At 41.2% G+C, this 23,750-nt stretch overlaps 1 protein-coding gene across 9 annotated transcripts in view; it reads left to right on the top strand.

Annotated features, from left to right (window-relative positions):
- The window catches only part of MTSS1 (MTSS I-BAR domain containing 1), a 128,077-nt gene that overhangs the window by 14,710 nt on the left and 89,617 nt on the right, over positions 1-23,750 (top strand). For 8 of the 9 annotated variants that reach the window (XM_075495243.1, XM_075495242.1, XM_075495248.1 and 5 more), the window contains 2 exons: positions 2,356-2,417; positions 5,134-5,207. In XM_075495243.1, coding sequence (XP_075351358.1) covers positions 2,356-2,417; positions 5,134-5,207 — 136 coding nt within the window. Of the gene's footprint in view, positions 1-2,355; positions 2,418-5,133; positions 5,208-9,665; positions 9,874-23,750 lie in introns of those variants that run through there. The other variant, XM_075495245.1, reaches the window with a different exon arrangement.

Below are 23,750 nucleotides of genomic sequence, written 5' to 3'. Positions count from 1 at the left end.
GTTTAAGTAGGCTTGGCTTAAAGAGAACTACACTTTTAAAGACAAAGAATCAATAGTTGTGGAAATGCTGGGTGACTATTCCAATTTTGTTTGCTTTGTGGCCAGCCTGGTGCAAAAAAAAAAAAAATTATTTCTTCCTGAGCTGTGTTTTTATAGGAGTGTCTTAAGCTTCCCTGTGAAGCAGCTAAATGTAAGGCTGGTGTCAATCTCCTGCATGCCACCAGCCACGTTTAGCTGGATAATACACCACCGAGATGGAAACATAATCAGGCTGCTTTGGTATCCTCCGCTTGCCGGCTTGCGTTTTGCTCAAGAATCCAGTAAAGCCTTAGGCCCTGCTGTTAATTGTCAGGGCTTTCAGGGCTCTGGCATACACATGCATAATGCATATATGGCATGCAGGCAAACACAGAGACAGGGTTCGGGGTAGGGGATTTCAGTTAAGACTAACAGGTTTAAGGAAATGGCTTTTTTTTTTTCCTCTTTCAAATAATTGGTGGGTTTGTTTCATTTTTTTTAAAATGTCTGACAGTTTTTGCTTAGCACAAAGCACTTTATATTCTAGGTCTCGCCACACAGATAACTGCTATTTTCTCTGTCCCCTTCTGCATTTCCCACTGGCTCCGTTGCGTGTAGGTATAATGAGGTTTTATGAACACCTGTTTTACATTGGGTTTTTTTGGTATTTTTCCTTTTCTTTTAGCAAAAACCCCACAACCCTTGCTGAAAAATATGTAGAGTACCAGTTAGTACCCTTGATAGTGGCCTTATGGCAGCAGCTTCTGCATCTGGGTGTATCATAGCACTGCCCAAGCCCTGCTGTGCAGTGACTGTGTGGGAGATGCACACACAACATCTCTGCAAAAACATCGTGTTTTTCAAAATATGATAAGTAGAGAACATAAAATTGTGACCAAGGCCAGAGTCGACAGGGAGGCTTGGGATTTGCCTTTGGTTTTGACTCCAGGTCTAATTCCAGTGGATCCCGCTGTGGTGCGTGAATGTCTGGGAGCTGCCTTGCTGGGGTGTACTGAGGAGCTGGAATTTGGCTGTCAGTTTTTGGGGAAGGGGCTGTCTTTGCCCGGAACAAGACGTGGCCTCTCATGGCAGCGTAGGCAATGGCTTTTGTTTTACTTACAAGAAGTGGACCAGTTTATTGGGGTGGATCGAGTTTGCTACAAGCAACTGCACTTGCTTGCAACCTCTTCCAGTCAGAGCTGGAGTAATGTTAGCCTTGAGGATCTGCCTTATCTGGGTTTTATTGTGTCGTTGCTCTGGTAACAGAAAGTCTTATACCTTTATTAAAGGAAGCAGGGATATTTGATTTTGCTCTCTAGTCTCCAGTCAAAGGGAAATTTTGAGGTTTCTTTCTACCACAGTTTTTGCTGCTAACAGAAAATTTGCACTTGCTCTGAAGAGAGCAAGTTAACATTTTTTGGTCTAAAAAGGATGATTTTTTTTTTTTTAACCATAAAAATCTGCACTTTTTTTTTAAACTTTGGAAAATAAAGATCAGAACTTGCAAGAACGCTTGGTGTTCATATTCTAAATGAAAACCTGGGCTTTTAACACAATTTTAAAAAATGGGGAAAAAGTTTACAGGAAACTTGAAGTCAAGAAGAATTAAACCTTCTTAAAAACTTTGCATATGCCCAATACCACGCTGCTTTATCAGCTTCAATTCAGAAATCAGCTCCAAGGTCGTTCGAGACTGTTTTGGAAGCAGGTCTTGTAGTTACAGGGCAGCTGTTGGGGAAGTTTGTTGTTTTATGGCCACTGTGCCTTTTCTGTACCCGATTGCTGAGTTACCTTGAGACAGCGTTTGAGGTGGTCTCTTGGTCAACTCAGACATTTATTGTAAAGGCTTTTAAAAGAATTTTTTTTTTTTTTTTTTAAAAGGGGATGGGAACCTGGTAAGGACAGGGAATCCATTTGTAGAGAAGAACAACTGGGATCCCGCCTTTTGTTTTGGGAGCTTTTCTGTACATGTTGTTGCAATATCCTAGCACCCTACTTCTAATAGGTTTGATTTTGCTGTGTCCATCCGGACTCAGGTGTTTCTCTTCTCTGCTTCAGCTGAAATCCCTCTTCTCCCCCAGTGCTTCTATTTGGAAAAATCTGTAAAGCCTCCTCAGAGGTTCATCTGGATTCAGGAGCAGTTGATGTCCCACCTGCTTGGGACTGGTGTCTAAGGATATGAGAGAGAACTTGCTGGGAAAATGTATTTTGGTGTTAATGGATTAGGATTTAGTAAAGTCTTAGTTATTGCTTTACTTCTAGTTTCATTTGATCTGGAGTATCAAAACCAGAATGCTCAAATTAAGTATTCATTATTGTGTTTTGTTTTTCTTGCAGGGTAGTTACCCAGTGTGGGAAGACTTCATAAATAAAGCTGGGAAACTGCAGTCTCAGCTTCGGTAAGTTTTGTGTTACACAGTCAAGATCCCCTACAATTCCTTGTATGTGCAAACATTAAGATTAAATGCAGCTTCTGCCAGGATAACTTGCTAAGCATGTCCTAGTAAAATTGTGCATATTTCATAGTCAACACCCACATATGTAATTTTTCACATACTACTACTGCTGTTTTAATGTATTTAGGAAAATACATAATCTACCACCAGCTGTACATAATAAACATAAAATGAGCTAAATTTCATGGCTTCTAATGGAAAATTGGAAAGATAGTTTATTGTTGTTTAGTGAACACACATTTGGAGTTAGCCCTATGTTGTCCTTGTTAGTGTGGAATACAGCAGGTTTATATTAGAAGACGGCTCAAAATATTAAAGTCTTTGGTAGTCTTGACAGTACTTTCTTCTGCCTTAAAAACAAAGGGAATTCCTGTGCTAGATCATTTATCAGTGATGATTAAAACTTACTTTATTGGGGTCTACGTTGCAAATGGCATTCTGGATTACTTAATAAGTGCCATATGTATCACACTCAGACCAATTTTGCTATCTCTAGAATTCATTCACTTGTAAAATTTGTTTCTGCTAATATGAATCCAAGCTCCATTTCTTCAAAACTCTCCCGAAACCACAATCTCTGCTGTGCTCTCCAGAGCATTGGTGTGTTTTTCACAGCAGCAGCAGTGCTAACAGCTATGGCTATTGGCAGTCTATTTTGCAGTTCTGCGTTGTGTTGTGAACTGTTCCTGAAGAAGCTAGGGTTTAGGCTCATTTGCCCTAAACAATTGGAATATGCTGTTCTTCCATGCCATACCTAAAATATCACGCTTGCAAGTGGTTTTTCCTTTTCCAGCAATCATGTCACATTGAGTGTGGAAGAAGCAGAGGAAGTAGTGAAAGAAGAGAAATGGAGAACTTTCCTAGCCCTTTGTACTCTTTATACCCAGGCCTTCTGGGAAGGCATGAGGGACAGTTTTGTTTATTTCCCAGTCCTGTGGTGTTGCATTCAATGTAGTGCTTTTCTAGCTACAGGAACATGCAAGCAGGCAGCTTGAAAGCCTGTGTTTGAGAATTTGCTGTCCATTTCTAGCAAATGTGAGCCATTTGCCTCTGGTTCGTTTCTGTGTGCTCTGATAAAAGGAGAGCAGATGTCATCTGAGCTGGAGCCAGGTCTTCCTGGATCTTGTTACTGGAGAAATGGAACTTTGTTATTAGCAATATAATTAATAATTAACAAGATGGTACACGAATAACAGCATGACCCACAAGTTTGGAAGATGAAGAACACAAACACTGTTAAGGAAAATCCCAGAAAAGGTTATCTCGTTCCAGGGCTCAATATTGCTAGCTAGCTGTCAGGGTTGGGGTTTTTTTTGCCTTCCCTTTAATCTCCTGGGCATGTGGAGAGTCCTTATGCCTTTGGTCCTCTCAAGCCTGTTTTTTTGTGTTCAAATCTTTTGTGCTGTCAGTAGGCCATTTATTATGCTGCCAGTTATGTCCCCCGTATCTTGAGCATATTTGGAGTGAGACTTGCATAAAATCTGACCTAATTAAGCAGTCCTGTGGTCTTTTTGGCCGAGGATCAGCTTTTCTGCAGGTCTCCCGGGTTTTTGGAGGGTAGCAAGGAGCTCTTGAAACAAAGTGAACTTGATGGTCTTCCTTCAGGATTTTGCTTGGTGAGGCTGACAGTTACCGTCAGGAGAGGAAATCGGAGTAATTGGTAGAAGAGATGTGCAGAAACAGAACCACGAGGTAGCTGTGGAGAGGGCACAGTTGCCCTTTACCTGTAGAGCCCTGGCCTACTTTCACTTAAATTGGGTCAACCAGACTATAAATCCATCAGAAATCTGGTACTGACTTAAGGTGTTTAGGGCTCTAGGGCCTGCCTATGTAGCACAAACGTGTCCAAAAAAATTGTAACTCATGTTTGCTGTCCACTTGAAGAGATGTGTGGTCTGTATGTGCTTTCCAAACCTGGAGGTCTGATGGGGCTAGTGGGGTTGACGCTTTGGATTGTGGAGTCTCCAAGATTGCTGGTGTACATCTCGGGAAGGGACCTGCTTGGAGGAGCACTGGATCAGAAAGGGGTTTTGTTTGTTTTGTTTATTTTGGGGGTTGGGGTTTTTTTGAGATTTTTTTTTTTCCTTCTTTTCTCTCATTTCCCATTTGCCCAAGAACTCCAGAGCAGTCTGATTTCCAAGAAGTTGCTATTTTCTGTTTCAAGGGATGCTCATGTTCCTCAGATGAGAAATTCAGGAAAGTGTTTGGCCAGGATCCTAGATAAAAGGAAGGTCCTGCATGCTTATTCTTAAAATATACATGTTCCCTGGAAATAGCAGTGGCTGTAATTTGTACACTAATGGGTGCAGTATAATGTGTGTTAGATTTGTTTTTCATGTTTGACTGCTTAATATTAGTTCATCAGAGGAAATCAGCTAGAAGGGGGATGGCTGTGCTCTTTTGAAATAGCACCTGTCCTGTGCAATTCACAGCACGGAATTAGCATGGCTGCTTCCAAGTCCATAGTGCTAACACAAAGCGAGGAAGGGATTAAGAAATGAAGGAGGGAAAAGGCTAAATTCAGATATAAAAGAGGATATTTTTTTGTGGCCTCTGCAAGTTCACAGTGGTATTCTTTATAAGCCTAAATGTTTTTGGCAATAATTAAATAGGCAGCAATGAGACACTGCTAATGTTTTGTTATCTGTATGCATTTCAGGACTACAGTAGTAGCAGCTGCTGCCTTTTTGGATGCCTTTCAGAAAGTGGCTGACATGGCTACTAATACACGTGGTAAGCAGATGTGTCAATATTGAGTTTAACAGAATGCTGTGTGGTTTATACCATTTGTCGTGATAAAAAAGTCTAACTTGTTACATTGACAAGCAGATCTGTGAGACATCTGTTAGATGGACTTGCACTTTGAAAAAGCGGCAAGTGAAAAAGGAAGTCATCTTTTCTTTACTGGAAAAAAGTGCTGGAAACCTGTAATTTAAATGTGTCATCAATCATGTGAACACTTCTTAATTACCATTTGAATTATATGTTGATGAATAATATTTTAGAAAGCAAGATTTACTGACATCTGTATTCACTGATGCTTCTGTACCTTAAGTAAATGTAAAAGGCTTGATATTCAGCTGGTATAAATACGTGTAGGGTTGCTGAAGACAGAGCTGATACCAGCTGACGCTGAGGCCTTTGGGGTCTGCAGATGATGACAGTAGCCTGTACTTACATCTTTGAGGAAAGTCTTTGCTTGTCCTTCCTCTTTAAGTCTGGTGTTACTGGTCAAAATTGATTTTTCCTGGGCTGTGGGCTTCTCAGGGTAACAGTCTAAGCTTGTTGGTGAGTATGGAGGCCTAAATAGTGCAGCTGGTAATCTTTCCAGGCTGCTGAGTTGGAAGGAAACAAAAGGCTGCTTCACTCTGATGTTGGATGCCCAGTGACCAAGGCGTTGCGTGCAGATGTGTCTGCAGCAGTAGGGCATTCCCCATGGTCACTGTGTCCTCAGGCTCTGTTGCTGAAGAGCAAATCCCAATTGCATATATTACTGCTGAGTGAGTGGTTTTTGGTCACCTCTAACCTTAGAGGTTTTGTAACATTTTTTTGAAGTCCTAATGCGTCCTTGGCATTTGAGTTGGAGAGTAAGAAAGTAATATTGCTAACGTGAAGAGTGTGCATTTCCATTAGCAGTGTGCAAGCCCAGCCAGACTTCAGTTTCCCTCCATTTCTGGCTAACAGGAGTAGTAGCAGCTGCTGGAGCAAGTATCAAACCATAGAATGACAAGAAGGAACAGTATTTTTTTCCTTTTTAAAGCTAATATTTACATTCTGATAAGAAGTACCTCATTATATGCATACCTTCTGTAAATTATGGGTAATCTATTAATGTAAAATAATAAACACTCCAGAAAGTGGAATAAACTAAGGATGAGACCCAAGGCAGAACTTAACTTGGATTTCTAACCTGTCTTTCCTTTGAGCATGCTCTCTTCTATTTTCTCCTCCCCCCAGAGGGAAAACAAAGTAAACCCTACCAAAATCCTTGCGACTTGTCTTCTGGCTCTGCTGGCAGGCTTATAGAACTTGCATTCAGATACCAGAATGACTGAAACTTTCCTACTTTCTGACAAAAAATGGCTTGTGCGGGTTTTTGAAGGGTATTTTGCACTTTCTGCTGTGTTATTTGGACCATGTCCAACAAGCGTTGTGTCTTGTCTCTTATCTCTTCGAACACATCCTTTACAAAAGCAGCTCTGTAAATCCAGGCCTGCCAAATTTGTATAGCTCCTCTGTTCTGTCTTTCTGCCTTCCCTGACTGAAATGATAGAAGGGAATTTTGTTTTTATTTTTAGAAAGTGATGTTCTGGGCAAAGCATCAAAATTCCAAGCTAGTTGGTGGTTCTGATCTGCTTCCCAACCCAGCTTCCACTCGTACCCATAGAGTATTTACAGAGATGCCTTGGAGCATCTCTGAGGTTGCACATTGGTCCTTTAACAAATACAAATCTTTCTAGGTTGCTGTGAACAGGGATAAAAGCCTGGCCCTATTGAAGATGATGGCAAAACTCCCTATGACTTAGTAGGGCACAATTTCATAAAAATGTATTTTACTGTTAGTATAAACAACCATATTCAGAAAACAAAACCAAACAAACTTAGTGTTTTTCTTCTCTGATGTGGGGATTTTAACATGCTCCCAGTTTTCCCTTTGAGGAGTTATCTAACTTGGAACAATTCTTTGTTAAATTTTACCTGTTACTTATCCAGTTTATAAAACCATGTAATTGATTGTCTAATTAAACACCTGGCTATGCTTCACACTGTTTAGAGGGTTCTCAGTTAACAGGTTAACCAAAGTCAGCAAAAGTTCATGTTCAACTTCTGGGAATATGCAAGACTTGTGTAGCACTTTCCATGACAAAGGCAGGGAGGGTTGGTGTATTTTAAATAGTAAGACTGGTTTATCATTGCATGAGCTAAATGCTGCTTCTGTGAACTGTATATGAAAATACTGAAGCAGATGCCTGTTTCGGAGGGACAGTGTTGGTGCCTTGTAGGATGACTGAAGTGTTGTGAAGCTGGGTGCTCCATTTTATTTGTAATTGCTTATTGTTTTTATAGGTTTTTGCCTCTTATTTTTAAGACCCACTGGTCTAGCTGATGAAAGCGTTTTATCAGTCAGCAGAAGCACTCTCTGGCTACTCTTTAATCTGTTTGCATCAGCATTAGCTTTAAAAGAAGAAAAAGTGTTTACATGGATGTACATGTCCACACACACAGAAGAGGAGATGATTACCTTTGCAGACACCAAGTGTTCAAGTATGAGAGCTTATTTCCGTCTACTCCAGTCCTTGTTCCAGCTGATATCTTTCTTTACCTCGGGTGTCATTACTGCTGTTCCCAAACATTGACTTTTCCCTTTTGGTGCATCTTTCTTTCTATGTCATTTACTTCCTTCTAATTCTGCAACGGTAATGATGTTTATCTTCACATTCCCATTTGGAGCTCAAATAGAGGGCATAATTGGAGCTCTGCCTATGGTAAAACCTATGGTTGGATGAGTCAGATAACCTGTACTTTGGTGTATTTTCCTCACGTAGCTTTTGAGGTAGGAAAAGTCCTGAATATGAAGTACCCGGTGTTTTGTGGTGACTGAATACACAGATGAATTTCCCCACCAGCTCATTTCAGCTTTTGCTTCCTTCTTTGCTGTCTCTCCGTTTAGATGCGTATCAACCCAAAGTTTAGTCTCTCTTTTTCCCTGAGTTCAGTTCAGTTCCCTCAGTTCAATGCTTTTTGATTTCAACCTGATAAGGAGAAACATGGGGAAAGTAGTTCTGAGGCATCTATTGCCAAAAGGTTTATTTCTGTGAGTCTGATCATCTGAACAACATCATTTGGATGGGGGTCTCTCAAGTTACATTGCTAATTCTCTAATAATGCTAGCTACGTAGCAATGTGTGCTGTTTTTTGCTCATACCAGAGATTCTTAAAATTCCTTCAAATGTTTTGACTTTTGAGCTCTGACAAGATACACGCATCTATCTAGCAGTTTGTATTATTCAGGCTACATCTGTTTGGCATACAGCCTGGCAGAACTGAATAGTCTGCAGTGGAATCTGGTATTATTTCTCACTATGATTACTAAAGAGAATACTCACAAAATATTAGATTAAATAGATACTTCAGGATACCTTTAAACCTCAGTGAAGTTTCCTTTTGGGGAGGTGTGTGCTTGTGAGTTTCGGGTTTTTCTCATATGGCTTAAGTCTTTCAATATCTGAAATTTTGAATGTTTTTATCCACATCAATTCTAACTGAAGCATGAAAGAGATTTAAATCTGATTTCATTTAATAGCTATTTACCTGATATTTTGTGCATTAAACATTTATTCTCTTGTGAAAGCAAGAACTGTGCATCCCAAATATAAACATATATCACATATAAACATACTGTAAGTTGGGTTTGAACAGTATGTAAAAGGACGTGTGTAAATTGCTTTTCTTTACATATGCTAGTATTCTTCTGCCTCTGCTGCATTTGAATGTCCTTTGTTAGATAAGTGGTAGAATTCAGGAACTTGAAAAAGTAGGTGAGAAGAGTAACTGTCCTCCTTATGTTATGAGGGAGATTAATGTGAAGGCATGCGTGCTTCTTCTATATCTACTTAATACATCGTCAGTGGCTTCCGTGGAAAAAAACCTGCCCCAGTCTTGCCTACCTGCATCTTCACAGGTGTAAATTAAAATTTATAGAAAGATGATCTAAAAGCTTTGATTTACCCTAAAGCTTAAAATTGATCTTCAAAGTGAGGTTGTTAATGAGGCAGCTGATACCCAGTCTTGTGGGTTTTTGTTTTTCATTCGTATTGAAGGGTTTTACATATACATAGGTGTATTTGATGAGCAGCAGATTAGTTAAATCACTTCAAGATATGTTTCAGTGTATCGCACTGCTTTCTCTGGCCAGTTGGATTCCATGGATTGTAATGCTGTTTGAAGTTGCCTCATTTCAACTTGGCAAGTGCTACTAAAGGTATGTTTTCCCTGCCTTTGGTAATTTTGACATCTGTCATGCTGGTTGGTGCTATTTACGTTTTCCATCTCTTTCATTTTACAGATGTCTGAGAGGACTTTTTTAAGGCAATGCAGAGCTACTGACAAGAGTTGCAGGAAATTCCAGTTGAGGGTGCCTGGTGGGAGAGAGGTTCTGAGGTTGGGGAGGGAAGAGCTGTGGATGGTCAACCACCTACAAAGGGGATGCTGAGCAGACCTGGAAGCAAAACTCAGCCCAAGCCTGCATGGCATACAGCAGTGACAGGGTACCAAAACGAGCATAGCCATTTTGATGTTACCCTTTTGAGGAGCAGGATGTATCAGCCTGGAAGAAGTGCTGCGTTAAAGTGTCTGTACTTTTTTCAGGCCCCATTAAACTTCATCAGCACGCAGAAATGTAAATATGGTTTAATGCTTTTACTTTACAAAATTAAATCTGATTAATATCTGTGAGTGTCTGCCTCGGGTAGCTCTTGTACTGCAGTATTCAGTGACTGCTCTTCGTGTTTAATAAAGCTGCTTAAAATAGTACCTTTGCTGCAGATCTGTGTTCCTGGGCAGATTCTGCATCCGTATTGCTCCAGGTATTATGTGAATACACCTTCGGTAGTCCTTACTCTGGGTGTTTCGTTGTCGTCTTAGCCAGGATATAAATGGTATGTATTGAAGTGGTTTTCCAAGGTGACAAGCTGCACGAAGTGTTGCAGTGCTGGAATTACCATCTGTTATCTCCCAAGTAAGTGTGCTTAGGCCTTCTGAACCAGTATCTCGCTCACTGCAAATAAGGCACAGTGTGACCCTAGGGATTAATCCTTGGTGCCACAGCAAAATGTTATGGACAGTACTGAATGGTGGCTATTTATTTATTTTCAGGACAAAAAAAAAGAAAAAGGGAGCCTGGGGAGGGGAAAGACACCATAATCTATAGCAGTAGACCTGAAATCTGTATGACATTTTGCAAAATGCATTCCTGTGCTCCTGGTTACGGACTGGGGAGCTGTGATGATGATCTGTGCGTAATTTCAGAGTGGAAGCAAAGCTGGGCACAAGAGGAAAGGGGTTCTCATTGTCCAATTCTTTTGTCTTTCTGACTCCTCTTTAACTTCAGATGCTCATACTCAAATAATGAAACCTTTGTTTGAGCTTCCTGTCAGTTAAGATAAGACTTTGTAATAAGCACTTATTCCTCCCATGGAGTCTTTGAAGTAAAATAATACAGTCCAGGCTTTCTCTTTGTGGATTTTCAAATATAAAATAATCAGGAAGAAAATTATTTAAATGAACCATTCAGTCTTCCATTATACTTTCACGAAGATGATGCAAAACACAGGACCAATTCAGAATCGTTGGCAGATAATTTTGAAGCTGGATGCATATTACACATCTGTTGCATTTTGAGAACTGGGATTTGGAAATGCTGCTTACAAGTGCTGAAACTACAAAACACATATATAACAGGCAGTGCTGTTATTCTCTGTTTCCATATTCCTGTATTTCTCTAGACAAGTAGCAAATGTCAGTCCGTGTCTTTCAACATGTGTGGCACCCTGAGAACTCTGCTACTGATGTGAGCACGTTTGGCTGGGGCAATCAAAATGGGATGAACATCTTATACACCCAAACACAAGAAAAGTGGTTATTAATGACTAGATTTTATATTTAGGGGGTTAAAAGGGCTGCTCTGCAGGTAAAACATTACCATTGCCTTTTCTTTGGGTGAGTGCATGCATTGCAGCATAAAGAAGTTTTATTTATTTATTTAGGCCTTTTTTTTTTTCCTTGAGGTCAAGACAAAATCTAGCTCAGGGTCGTTGGCAACATTTGTGCTGCTTTGATGCTCCTGCCTAAGGAGAAATTTCCAGGGCAATAGATGAAAATAGTTGCTATAGTAACTTACATAGTCAGCTACCCCTTGGTACAGTGCACAGTGTGATGCATAAGTAGAGTTTGTATTTGCCCTACAACCCAGTATTTTTTTTGAGCTTAAGGTGCTTTGCTAAGAGTCTGAAGTGTGGTTAGGAAAGGGCTAAAGCTGCCAGGTGATTGTGTATGCTAACAGAAAATTTGAATGCAAGACTAACTTCTCTGAAGGAGAAAAATAAAAGGACGATGGAGGAAGAAGAAAATAAGCTGCTTCAAATACTTCATCCAAGGAGTGGGCAGGTGTGTCAAGATAGGAGTGGCTGGCCTTTTTTTTTCATGACAATGTAAATCAACTCACTATCATCTGAATCAGAAATCTTTGGGAGTGTGGGGAGGGGGAACAGCACAGAGTTAATTTTTCATATACTTAGTCTTAGTTGTAGTTCTTCCTCTCCCCTTCCTTACACAGCTGTGTTCCTTTTAGTAGGATAGAATATCAGGTCCTGTTTTTTCTGCAGACTTGGGATGGATGGATTGATTGCTGTTCCTGACTCCATGATGACTTTGTATCTCTGTGGGCATCTTCATGCAGAGCATCTACACTTCAGTAACTAAATACTGGTTTTGTAGCTCTAAAGAGTTTTCTCAGTCTTAGCAATAGAACCAGACTTTCGATGTCTTAAACATCCAGTTTGGGAAATAATGAGGATAAATCATAAATGGCTCTGAGGATTTCCCTCGGATAATTTAGTAGGTTAGAAGCAAAGATGCAAAAGCATCCTTCTGATAATGGGATGTAGATTTGAAAATGGAGGCTGAGGTTTTGGTTGGTGGTTGGTTTTCCCAGTGTAGCACGTGTTCCTGTGGTGGGAGATCCCCTTTCAGGCTAATTCAGTCAGCCTTTTGATGTGATAAATTGCTAGTTAGCACATAGCAATGATTCTGTAGTAACCACAGCAAGAGAGTTGTTGCACTTTTATTTATTTATTTTTAATCTGTCACCAGTTGGATAGCAAAGGTAGCTGAAGATCTGTTTCCATTGTATTTTTTTAGTATCTTTTTTTATTTGCCGTGAGACAGAAAGGGAGGTGGTGTGTGGTGTGGGAGAATTAAAAAAATCAGTTCAAACTGAGCTAGGTTTCCTGTAAAGTAGGGTAGTGCTTCTTGCCTTGGGGACCTTGCCCGTAACGTACTGTGGAGGCAGTAGAGCGGTTGCTGTGGTTCTGCTGCCTCATCCCTTGTGCCTTACAGCTGTCTCGAAATGCAGGTTCAGCGGTTGTCCTCTTGTTGGTCACCTCAGAGGTGGCTTCCAAGAAGAGATAACGTGTTGGTGAAGGATCAGGTTGGTGCAGTCAACTGGCTTCATGCAAACTCACCAGACCTCCAGGGAGGTGAGCGTGGACCTGACCAGAGTCCAGGCAGTTACCTCAACCTCATTGCACCCCAGTCCATAGGTCCCTTGAACCACTTGTGGCATTTCTTTGTATCAGCAAGGCAACTTGTGCGAAGGCTGTGGTATAAAAATGCATGCTTTGACTTGGGATGTTTTCTCCAGCTCCCTAAGTCTATTCCTACCCTTCCTGGACAGAAATTATATTTGTTTCTAATGACATAAGAGGTATACAAAAAATGAAATTACAAGCTCCAGCAGACTAATGTTGAGTGGAGTGTCCAGAACAATGGAGCTCTGTCTAATGATTAACAAAAGCACCAGTGACATTTGCATTGTCTAACAGGTTTTTTTGCTCTCCATAATGCAGTCTGCCTCCCAGAAGGATGCTCTTCCATGTGCTTTCGGAGGTGTCAGGACAGTAGATCGTATATGTTCACTCCGTGTGTGTCCATGCAAACTAGCGTTCCTGCTGCCAGGTGATTTAATCAGTGATATGATTCATCTCATGTTTGCATACCTGCTGCTTCCAGGGAGGCAGTGCATGTTCACGGTAATAATGAGGTCTTCCTTAAAAATAGACCAGCTTCTTTCATTTTCTTGTCCTTCTGTTTGCTCGATGATTTGTCGGGTGTTGCCAGCACAAATGTTTGTCCCTGTTGCTGTGCAAGCTGTTCACCCCTTCCCTCCTCCCCTGCATGTTAGGTTTCTTCAGTGAAGCAGTTCCCTGCTCTTTTCTTCCCTGGTTGAGGTAGCAAAACTTGCACTGTTCAGGCTTATGGGCTCATTTAGAGAGGTGGAGAAGAGTCCCTGCTGGCTCTTGACTTTCACTAAAAAATTAGCATCTGCCTAGGACAAGAAGTGCATTGTGCTGTGTGTCTTTCTCTTCCACTCCCATGCCTGATGAAGTCCAACCTGTAGAACTACTTCTGGAAAGTGAAAATAATATAATTACCTCGCTGTTTCATTTCAGGGCTCAGAGCCCTCCTCTTGTCTTTGTGCTTTCTACAGTGGTTTTTCCTACAAATTAATCTGTGACCTGCCCTCCATTCGGGTTGCTTTTTTGGACATGGTGGAGGAGGAAAGGAGGATGGGCTGTTTCCAAAGGAGCTCTGGGTTGTGACCTGACAGTATTTCCTGTGAAATGTTTGGACTCTGTGTACTTATATGTGCTTAAATCTTTCTACTGCTTTGCAGTTCTTGCTTTTATTGTTGTTTTCACCTGGGCTTCTTGCATGTAAAAACGAGTATGTTTTATCATCTAATGAAGACATTGAAAAATGCTGCGACCTTTGCAGCAGCCATCCCAACACAGGCTTTGTGGAAACCACTTCAAAACTAATAGCAGTGGCAACTGTGTGTGTGGGAGGGGAGGAGAGCACCTTCATCTGCGGCGTGGTGGTGTCACAGGGTAGAAGAGGTCTCCGTTTGTACAATCAACCCCTGCAATTGTTGTGAAATTCTCCTCTCCTGCAGCATTTATTACTATGTAAAATTGAAATCTGCATGATTTCCTGCTGTGAGCGCCTGTGCCGAGGGACTGGTTTCTATAGTAACTAATATCAAGGAGCTGGCTGGGACTTCACTTCGGAGCTGTATTTGAGCGTATTTCGCTGTTCGATGCAATCCTGTACGAGTGTTTGATTGATGACAAACGAAGTTGGAGGTTGCGGCTGCCATTGCTGGAGGTTGAGGTGCTGTGCACCTCATCATGTACGCTGAGGACTAAAAATAGGCATTTTTCAAAATGGAATTGGAGGTGAGGTGGGGGGGGGGGGTGTCTTTTTTTTTTTTTTCCACTACCCCCCCCCCCCGAGGGGGAGCTGCTGAGTGGAAACGCTGAAGAATACACCGATGAGTGTTTGTTCTGGAGTCACTTCAGCCCACCCCGGAGTGAAACATAAGCCTAGGAACTGGGTCCATTTTCTCCCAACAGTACCAGCCATTGCTGTTGCCGCTATTCTGATTTGAAGCAGAGCTGGTGTTTGTTCTGCTGAGCATGATAAATAGCACTGTTAATGCGGTTTTATCTGCAGGACCAGCTTCTGCCCTCGTTTAGGCCCAGGCACACCTACTAAATGTATTTGTTTTGCAGGGTTAAGCAGGGAAGGGAATGGAGAGGGTTGAAGCTTGGCTTGCAGGTTGTAGGCTTGCAGGGTGCCAGGCAATCTGGAGAGCCTGGTTTGCACACTTTGCAAGTAGTCCAGAAAGGCATAGTGGGGTCAGGTGCATGAAAATTAAACTTAATCTTCCATTTAGGGTCACTTTCAAAGTAAAACTTCCCTCATGTGATGGAGGCGGGGAAGGAATCCAGAACAGTGGTCTCTGTCCAGAGAAGTCCTCTGAGTACAGAAATTGGACCTAGGCGGACAACAATATAGTTTTGGTCTCTTCCCCCGCCCTGTAGTTCCCCGGAATTGTGTTGAGGCCAGGCCTGAACTGTAAAGTAAGCTTATGACATTGATGAAATAGTCTAAAGTGTGAAGAAGTCATTGCGTATGACTGAAGGTCAGTTTTCATGGCTGTGCTAGAAAAGGAGGTGTGTATGAGCGTGCGTTCCCTCTGCTTCTCTCCCAAGCCCTCTCCCCCAAAAAGAAAAACATCTTTGAGGAGGGGGTGAAGTTGTATGTCTTATGCACCTGCAGGCATGCACACATGTGTGTGCACACACACCTGGTTAAGCGAGGAGTGCCATTTGCTCACCCAGCTCAAGGGGAGCCTTGACTTGGCCACCCCAAGAGCAGCCTCGTACTCGCTTGGTATTTGGGCATGCTGGAGGGAGCTGAGGGAGGAGAGTGTAGAGAGGAAGAAATGGATGGAGGACAAAAAGGAGCTGCATGTGTTGTGCTGGGAATATTTAGGGGACATCAGGTACATATTCATGAAGAAATGAGGCTTTTTATTAAAAAAAAAAAATCTGTTCAGACAGGTCATCTTTTATATTCACTGTTTACGTATGCAAGTCCATAGTAAAAAGTATTACAGTGATTTTAAAAAAAAAAAAATATTACTGGATTAAGCCGGTTGCATCAAGAGAGTAATGATGTATTTGAATAATCTGAAATGACCAGATGAACAGTTTGAGAAGCAGGATTGGAAACTATAATTCAAGAACATAATGGCCGATGTTGCTGAGAAGTAATCTTCATCTGCGTACTTGTGTAGAAGTAAAAAATCTCCCTTTCTTGCAAGCAGGTACTAAGCAGAGTGCTGAAATGAGGTCTTAGAATAAGAATTTGTTATATTTACACAATATAGTGATGCAAGTCTGGAACATTGAGTTGTTATAAATAAATTAAATCCAAAGTACATTTAGTAAATACTTAAAGTGCATATTGTGGTGGATTATCCCTGTTTTTAATGCTTGTTCATTTTCTGCTAGTTTGCAAAATCACTGGAGTCCAATAGAGCACATTTCCTTTTGATGCTGTTGTGAATGTGTATTCATTTTAAATCTAGGTTATCGTGCATGGAGAATAGCAGCTCAGTGTGAGCGTTAGTCACTTTGGTTCAAAGGTAAAGAGTTCACATGCAGCTCTTCTGTAGCTACTGTAGAGGCAGAAGCTTTGGTTATGAATATAGTCAAGGGAATGTTTGAGCTATTAAGCTGAAATTTAGCTTGCTGCTGGGGAAATGAGCGCTCTCACTGGGTATGTACCGTGATGCAAAGCCCTGTCCAGACTGTGCGGTTCAAATGCACCATGCGCATTCAGGATGGATAATTGATTTAGACTAACAGATTTTAATCTTTCATAGTGAGCTTGAGGCCGGCTTTAGTAGGAGCTACAGATTCCATGTTTCTCAAGCTGCGTTTTAACAAGGGTTTTAGCTTTTCTCTCTGAAGTGGCTGCCTGTTTTCAGAGACTCTTTGGTCTTCACAATATATTTTCTTTGTTGGCAGCCTTACTAATTTAACATGGCTTCCAAAATTAGGAGTGGGAGAAAAAGCTTGGTGTATGTTCCCAACTAGGGTGGAAGTGCTGAACTTCTGGTGTGCATCTACAGAGATGGTGAAGAAGGTGGTTGAGGTGTTACTGTAGGGTGACTTTATGCACAGCATAACTGAACTTAAAGTTCAGATGGTATTTTAAAACAAATTTACTTGTTAGAATAAAGCTTTCTTGTTAAGGCTTTGTGTTAGAGTTAATGGGTTGTCTCCCAGGAAAAAAACTAATGCCTTCAAAAGTGCATACAACCACCCATCTGCCCATCATGAATATTGCCAAGGGATTTTTGAACCAGAGTGGCAAGAAGTCTGTCCTGTGCTCTGTAAAGAGATTGGTTAATGAAGGCTAAAGCTTGGTCTGGTTAAAAAGTACAACTATTCAATATCCTTTCCAAAGCTCCCTGTCTCTAACGTACTATTTTGACTGTTTCCTAATCTGTTGGAAATGGTGAGAATTTCAGCCTCTCTAGATCTCAGTTTTTGAGGTCATGATTGTCATGGATAAAGCGACGTATGTTTTTGTGTTAATGCTTAACTTCTGTTTACTTCAAGTTAGTCCCAGTTTGGTTCAGAGTTATTTTCATGTGTGATCCCCCCCCCCCCCCCCCCCCCCCAAAGGAAGCTGGACTCAAAATTTGTGCCCTCTACATCTACCCAAAAGCTGAAGGATGTATGAATACCTTTCTTCTCTCTCTCTCTTTAAGAGAAAAGGTCTGTTAGATGAAATGCATTCAGCATGTAAAAAGCTTCTCGTGACCAATGGGAGTAAACATTAAACATTAATGATGCAGCTTTAAGTTGCATGGAAACAAACTGGGGCAAGTCAGTTTGTTTTACCTTTGATTCACTGCTTCCAACAGTTACAAAGAGAAAAGGTTGAAAGGACACAAGGCAAATATGGGTCTCTTCCTTTAGCTCTTTATAGTAATGAGATATTTTGCCCCAAACAATAGTTTCAGTATGTCGATGCACAAAATTTGTAATTTCCGAGTATAACTTGGATTTTTGTTGTTTTTTTTTTTTTTTAAAGCAAGTAATGCGATAGCAGCAATTTACATAATTGCAATGATTTCTAGTTAAAGGGAGATGATTTAGTTATAGTTAAAAGGAGAATAACATAAAGACTTCCAAGAATAGTCCTGGATTGTGGAGGTTTGAACATCCCCTGGGATGGAGGTGTGAAGTGGTAGTTTGACCACAAGACTAGGATGTCAGACATTGCCAGGCACATCTGTTTTGTATGACCTATTTATAGCAATGAGAATTCTTCTGGTCTTAAAATCTACAAAGTTTGTGCAAGTTACTTAATTACTTGTTGTTTTGGAGATCCAGTGTGAGACGCCATGTAGCTCCTGCAAAGTGACTACATTAAAAATGTAGGATCTGGAATTCCCGCCACCTAATTTTCTTCAGTAGTGTTATTTAGGATCCTAGATATGCTGCTTTGCATGCCCAGAACTACCCCAAAACATTACTGGGGCTGAACAGGTGGATACCTGTTTACAGGATCTTGGGGGCAACTAGATTTTTACACCCCCCACTCTCCTCCCCCCCCTTTTTTTTTTCCAGTAAGAAGTCTGGGGTAACTGTTGTTTTCCGGTGTTTCGTGGGTCTGTCTAGATTTCCATGTCTGGTTCAGTTAGTTCTGCTTTGCAGAGGGCAGTACTTGTTTTTATTGGAAAGAGGCTTACCTGTGGTTTTTTGTTTTCGGCTTCTGTGGGTTTCCGTGCTTTTTCCTTTTTCTGTGGCACTACATGTTTCCTGCAGCATTTTCAGCATATTTGCATTAAGTTGGATGACTCAGAAATAAGTAACTTGAAGAACAGCCTGGTTTTGCAAGAGGACTGGTAATAACAAGAGATGAACAGGACGCAGTATTCTTGATTGTTTGAATGGGGTTAGGCCTAGCTACAGTTTTGTTACTCTTTCTTGATCCCTAAAAAACCTCAGGTGCTGCTCTTATATACAGACCTTTCTCAGTAGTTGTATAGGAAGGATTAAGGCAGACAAACTCGTTTCTGCCACGTAAAGAAGGTGTCAAACTAGATAATCCTGAAAGCCTTGTTTTTAAAGCTCCACTTCCCTGGCCGTATTAGTTCAGGTTTTAATTGCATGATATTAAAGTTTCTTAAATGCAGTGTATTTGGACAAAGACCTTTCCATGCAGCAATGAATGTTTCACTTGTAGTAATTTACCTCCCATTTTGTTTTCTGTTAACTTGTTGTAGATTTCAATTCTGTAGGTAGAGCTGCAGCTCTTTTTAGGATATTTAAAAAAGGTCTACAGGGAGTTTGCTTTGTGGGAAGAGTTGTCAAAGCCATCTCGCTAGTTTAAGCTATGATGAAAACCATTTTAATATTTTTATAAGGCTATTTTTAGACTCAGTTATGCTGGAGGAAGAGTAGGAGTAGAGTTGCTTTGGCAGGAACGTGAGGAACAGCATCCCTAGGTTGGATGGATACATTCTCAGTATAACTTATCAGTTAATGAAATCTGTTTGGGAAGGTTTCTGTGGGAGTGCTAAACAGTGATGGCCTTGTACAATTTAATTTATCAGTGAGCCACCTTAGTATAGACAACTGGACAGGTAGATCTTGGAGAAAAAGTAGTTTCTGAGCTTAAAAAAAAAAAAAGCCTCTCGGCTTATCCTTACTAATAGCCATCTAGTGCATAATTCAGATTTTTTTTTTTTTTTAAAGTATTAGGGTGAAACATGATTAGAGGATAAGTTATTCACTCCAGTTACCTGTCCAAGAGGCAAAGATGGGAAGTTTTGCCCAGTTGATGAGAGAACTGTGCTTTGATAAGTACGGGTGAGTGAATGAACAGTGGTGGACCGATGACTGCCATTTTAGGGTTTACATGTGGAAAGCATCAGGCCAGGAAGCCCTTCAGGCTCCTTGTCTCCTACCTTTTTGTTTCTTAGACAACTGAATGCCTCCATGTCCTACAGACAGAGCAGCCAGTCTGGCTTCACCCCTCTTCCCTGATCATCTGCTTCACCTTGGTTTTGAAATATGTATGGCTGCAGCCATGTGCTGCTGACCTCAAAAGTAAAACTTGGCTTTGATTTGAGTTTCATCTTGCAGTGGCTGGTCTCAGTCTGCAGGAGAAACTGTACCAGGGTTTCAAAGCATTGAAGTGATTCACAGCTAATTTTCTTTTTAAGGACAGAAGGACCATTAGATCATCTAACCTGATTATCTCTGGAGGACTGGTCAGGGCTTAGTCTTCTGCAAGTCTTGTGCTGGATGCAGCCATGGCTGCAGCCCTCCAGCAGAGAGGCGTGGGAACGGGCAGTGTCTGTGGTTGCAGATGTGCTGGAAAATGCTCTGGCTGCATCTTCTTTGTATAAAAAAAAATATGTAAAAAATTTTTAACCAAACTAGTACCCACAAGAAGTCTTGGTTGGATTGCCTTCCTTGACTTGAGTCCCGAAGGAAATACAGACATTGGGTTTGGTGGTGTCTATCATCTGTGGATTTTGCATAAAATTTACAGATGGGGAGGGATCGTCTTGCCACATCTCAGAGCGGGCAGGAATACATACCACCTTCTGTAACATGCGAGTCTCATGGTGCTCATGGAAACAGCCATGCCAAGCTGTGGCCTGGAATGAAATGCCATGGCCAAGAATAAGTAATGTATTTTGGAGGGGAGGGAGCTGGTAACTCCCATTTTGCAGTGCTTAGCTGCAAGAGTCTAAATAAAACTGCAGTGAAGAGATCCCCTTTTGTCCTTGCAGGGCTCATGACGCCGTTTAGCACAGAGCTCCTGTGGTTCATGCTGGTATTGGTGACTGTCAAGTCCTCTTCAGAATTTGTCAATTTTGCATGCTTTTTTTTTCTCCCTCTGTTGTCGAATTGAGATTTAAAAATAACCCACCCCTTCCCACCCCCATGGCAAATGATCTTGACCAAACTGCCTGAAGACTACCTCTTCCTCTGGTACAAGCAGAGCTGTGTCGGTGGGAGCAGAGCCAACAGTGGGGGCTTGCATCTTGATTTCCTACGGACTTACTTCATTAATGAAATAGATGGTGGTAGTGGGTCACTTAACACTTGCATATTTTGCAGCTTTTGTCTGTGCTGGGGTGAGAGGAGACAAAAAGCACAGCTGCAGCAGGGGTCGTGGAAGCTGCAGGTGTGAGGTTGGCTAGAGATGCCAAACTGCCATCTGTGGTGATGCTTTGTGATTTTTTTTTTTTTTTTTTTTTTTGCAGTCCACTTGCCTAGAAATGAGAGCAAGAATATAAAATAACAGTGAGTAACTGAAGATAGCTTTCCTCCAGTTTCTTCCGCCTCACTGTTTAGCCAGAAGTCTGTGAAAGTGTAAGAGTTGAAATTGCATCAGGCTTAAGGGATGAGTATAGGTGGTGCACTGCCAGTGTGTTCAATCTTTCAGGTACTTCTTCCTGTGTTGCTTTAAGCATGTTTGTCCTCTGCTATCTAGAAGATGTGGAGAAACAGAAGAAAAGTTGCAGGTGTCACTTGCATAAAATTGTACGAAGAGAAGAAAAGCAACAGCATATTTCTTTGCTTATTTATGTGGTTAGTACCCATTTTTGTGCTTGTGTTCTGACATTTTAAAGCTAAATAAGTAGGGTAAGTAACCTTAAGCATCTAAAAAAAAAAAAAGGTGTGGTGGTTGCCATAATTAAGCATTTTAAATGCATTTTAAATTCCTGTATGCATTTTAAATTCCTAGTTCTCATATGCTGTTAAATTTTTCTGTCTGGTATGCATATCTGTTTGTTTACAAAATGCCTTGGAGCTGCATGGATTCCCTCGTACCGTGTGCAGAGTGGTTTATAACACTGTTAGGCATGTGTTGTTCTGACTAGAGAGATGTACTTGGAGCTGTGCTTTGGATTGCACAAATAATAGTTTCCAGGAATGGTCATGAGGATCAGCAGAAGGAGCTTTGAAGAGTGCGTGGATGCAGCATGATCTTTGGCTGAAGAGGAGCCCTTTGGTGGCTGGGGTAATTCAGGCTACTCCGAAATGCAGAGCCTGAGCAGCTATTTTCCCAAACAGCTTCCTGAAATAACAGAGAGAGGGAATCTGAGCATGTTGTCTTTCCTCTCTTTTCCTCTTTATTTGCACTACAAGAAGGAGCTAGGCACCGAGGGAACTAGTTTTTTTTTAAAGTTGGAGACATTTGCACAGGGCAAGTTATGTTCACCACTGTCTACTTTAGAGACGCTTCCTTTTGGAAGTAAAGGCTTTAAGCAGCTGTAAGACCAGAAATACAGCTGTAAGACGGGAAATGCATTGCCGACTGTATTTGTCATTCTCATCTAGAGAGAAAATGTGCTGACTATATTCAGCAATTTCTTTTTTAATTGGAGAGAAACGAAATGCTGGTCTCTATTCAGCTTGCAAAAAAAAAAAAGAGAAAATACTACTTTGTGTGTGCAAATTGAAATCTCAACTATCTGGACAAAAGCAATAGGCACTTAACAATATAAACAAGTTAATATCTCAGTATCTCTTCATGGAGTTGATTGACTAGTCTTTTCATAACGGTGAAATTTACATATTTATGGGGTGGTCTTACAGTTCGGGCAATTTTTTATTGAATTAAATTTAATTATATCAACCACTGCTAGATGATTTTTCTTTTTATAGAGGGTGAGAGACTTTCTGTTTAAGACTCAGAAGAATTAACAGATCATTTGGCAACAGATGTCCAGCAACTTGTAACATGCAATTCTGATTTGCGCTCCAGACCACTTCAGTTGGATGTGTCCACTATATCTGGAGAAAACAGCCTTAGACCTTGCAGATTTGCTAGTGCTTCTACGCAGCTGCCAGGGAATATTTTTATTACATGACATTTGAAATAATATCTTAAGGCTTTCTTGTGCTGCACATTAGTGCAGCACAAGTAGTAGTCTCAGATAGTTAGTCACTTTAGAGCCTGTTTTTCAGTGGTAGGCATTGTATTTTTGGCGTTAAAACAGTAACAGCTTCGGCTGCTAGATCTCTGGTTTGTCTCCAGTTCCTGTGACCTGTACAGTTAGTCTGTACAACAGGCTGTGACCTTCATGTCTTACATTGTACATTCGCAACGGGTCATAAAACCGCAGGTGGTATGACCTGTCATCACCTGCTGTAAAGGGACTGGAAATGAGCTATTCTAAGGCTTCGTTGAAAGGATGTATAGCTCCTGCAAGTTAGCTGATAGAAATGACTGGTGTGGTGCCTTAATAGATCTGCTGGATTAATTACTGTGATAGGCAGGAAAAAATTGTGGACCAAGACGGTATCTAAAACGTGGAGGGTCCCAGCATACCTATTATCCAGCTGGACCATCGTCTTTCTCCATGAGCAAGGTTTGCAGAGCCAAGTAGAAAGTATGGTCACCTTCAGAATATCCTTCTCCTGCAGAATTTGCTTCTTTAGGCACGCGGGCCCTCTTTGGCAGTAAATAGTGGTCATCCTAGTGGTTAGAGGAGCTTTTCTTACCTGTAGTTGGTTGAAGATGGAATTGCACAGATCTACAGAGGTTTATGTCTCAGGACTGAGGTTCAGTGCTTTATTTTAACTGGGATACTCTGCAGGAAGAGTTAGTGCTAGATCCATGCATCTGCCATGCTTTGAGCTTTCTAAAGGCACTGATCTTGCCAGTTGCTAACTGTTCCAAAACCAAGATGAGGCTAAACTGTGTTCAGAGCTGGATGAGGAGCATAGAAGCTGAGCGATAATGCAGTTGTAGGTCAGTAAACTGGAGGTTAATAGTTAACAGTGTTTTTAATGAACTTTCTGATTACAAGACCTTTGAGACAATGCCTGCATGCTCAGCACTGTGTATGTGGCTTGGCTTGCCTTGGAACAAGAATATTGGCAGGAGAGATTTTGTTCGTAGTACCATCAGAATAACAGCTTGAGAACCCCTAGCTCTTCCAATTCCTGAGGCATTTACACCACAGAAGTAACTGAAAATGGAGGGATTTAGTCCAGGCGCATGATTTCTTTTAATCCGCGAATCTTAATTTATTTTTTAAAAGCAACAGTCTTTTATTTTGGTTAAGGTAATGCAAAACACAGGTCTTGCAGTTTTTGAGTAGGT

The sequence above is a fragment of the Mycteria americana genome, chromosome 2, assembly GCF_035582795.1.
Source record: "Mycteria americana isolate JAX WOST 10 ecotype Jacksonville Zoo and Gardens chromosome 2, USCA_MyAme_1.0, whole genome shotgun sequence".
Classification (NCBI taxonomy): Eukaryota; Metazoa; Chordata; class Aves; order Ciconiiformes; family Ciconiidae; genus Mycteria; species Mycteria americana.
Note: the sequence above shows the minus strand (reverse complement) of the source record. Positions and strands in the feature narration are given on the sequence as shown.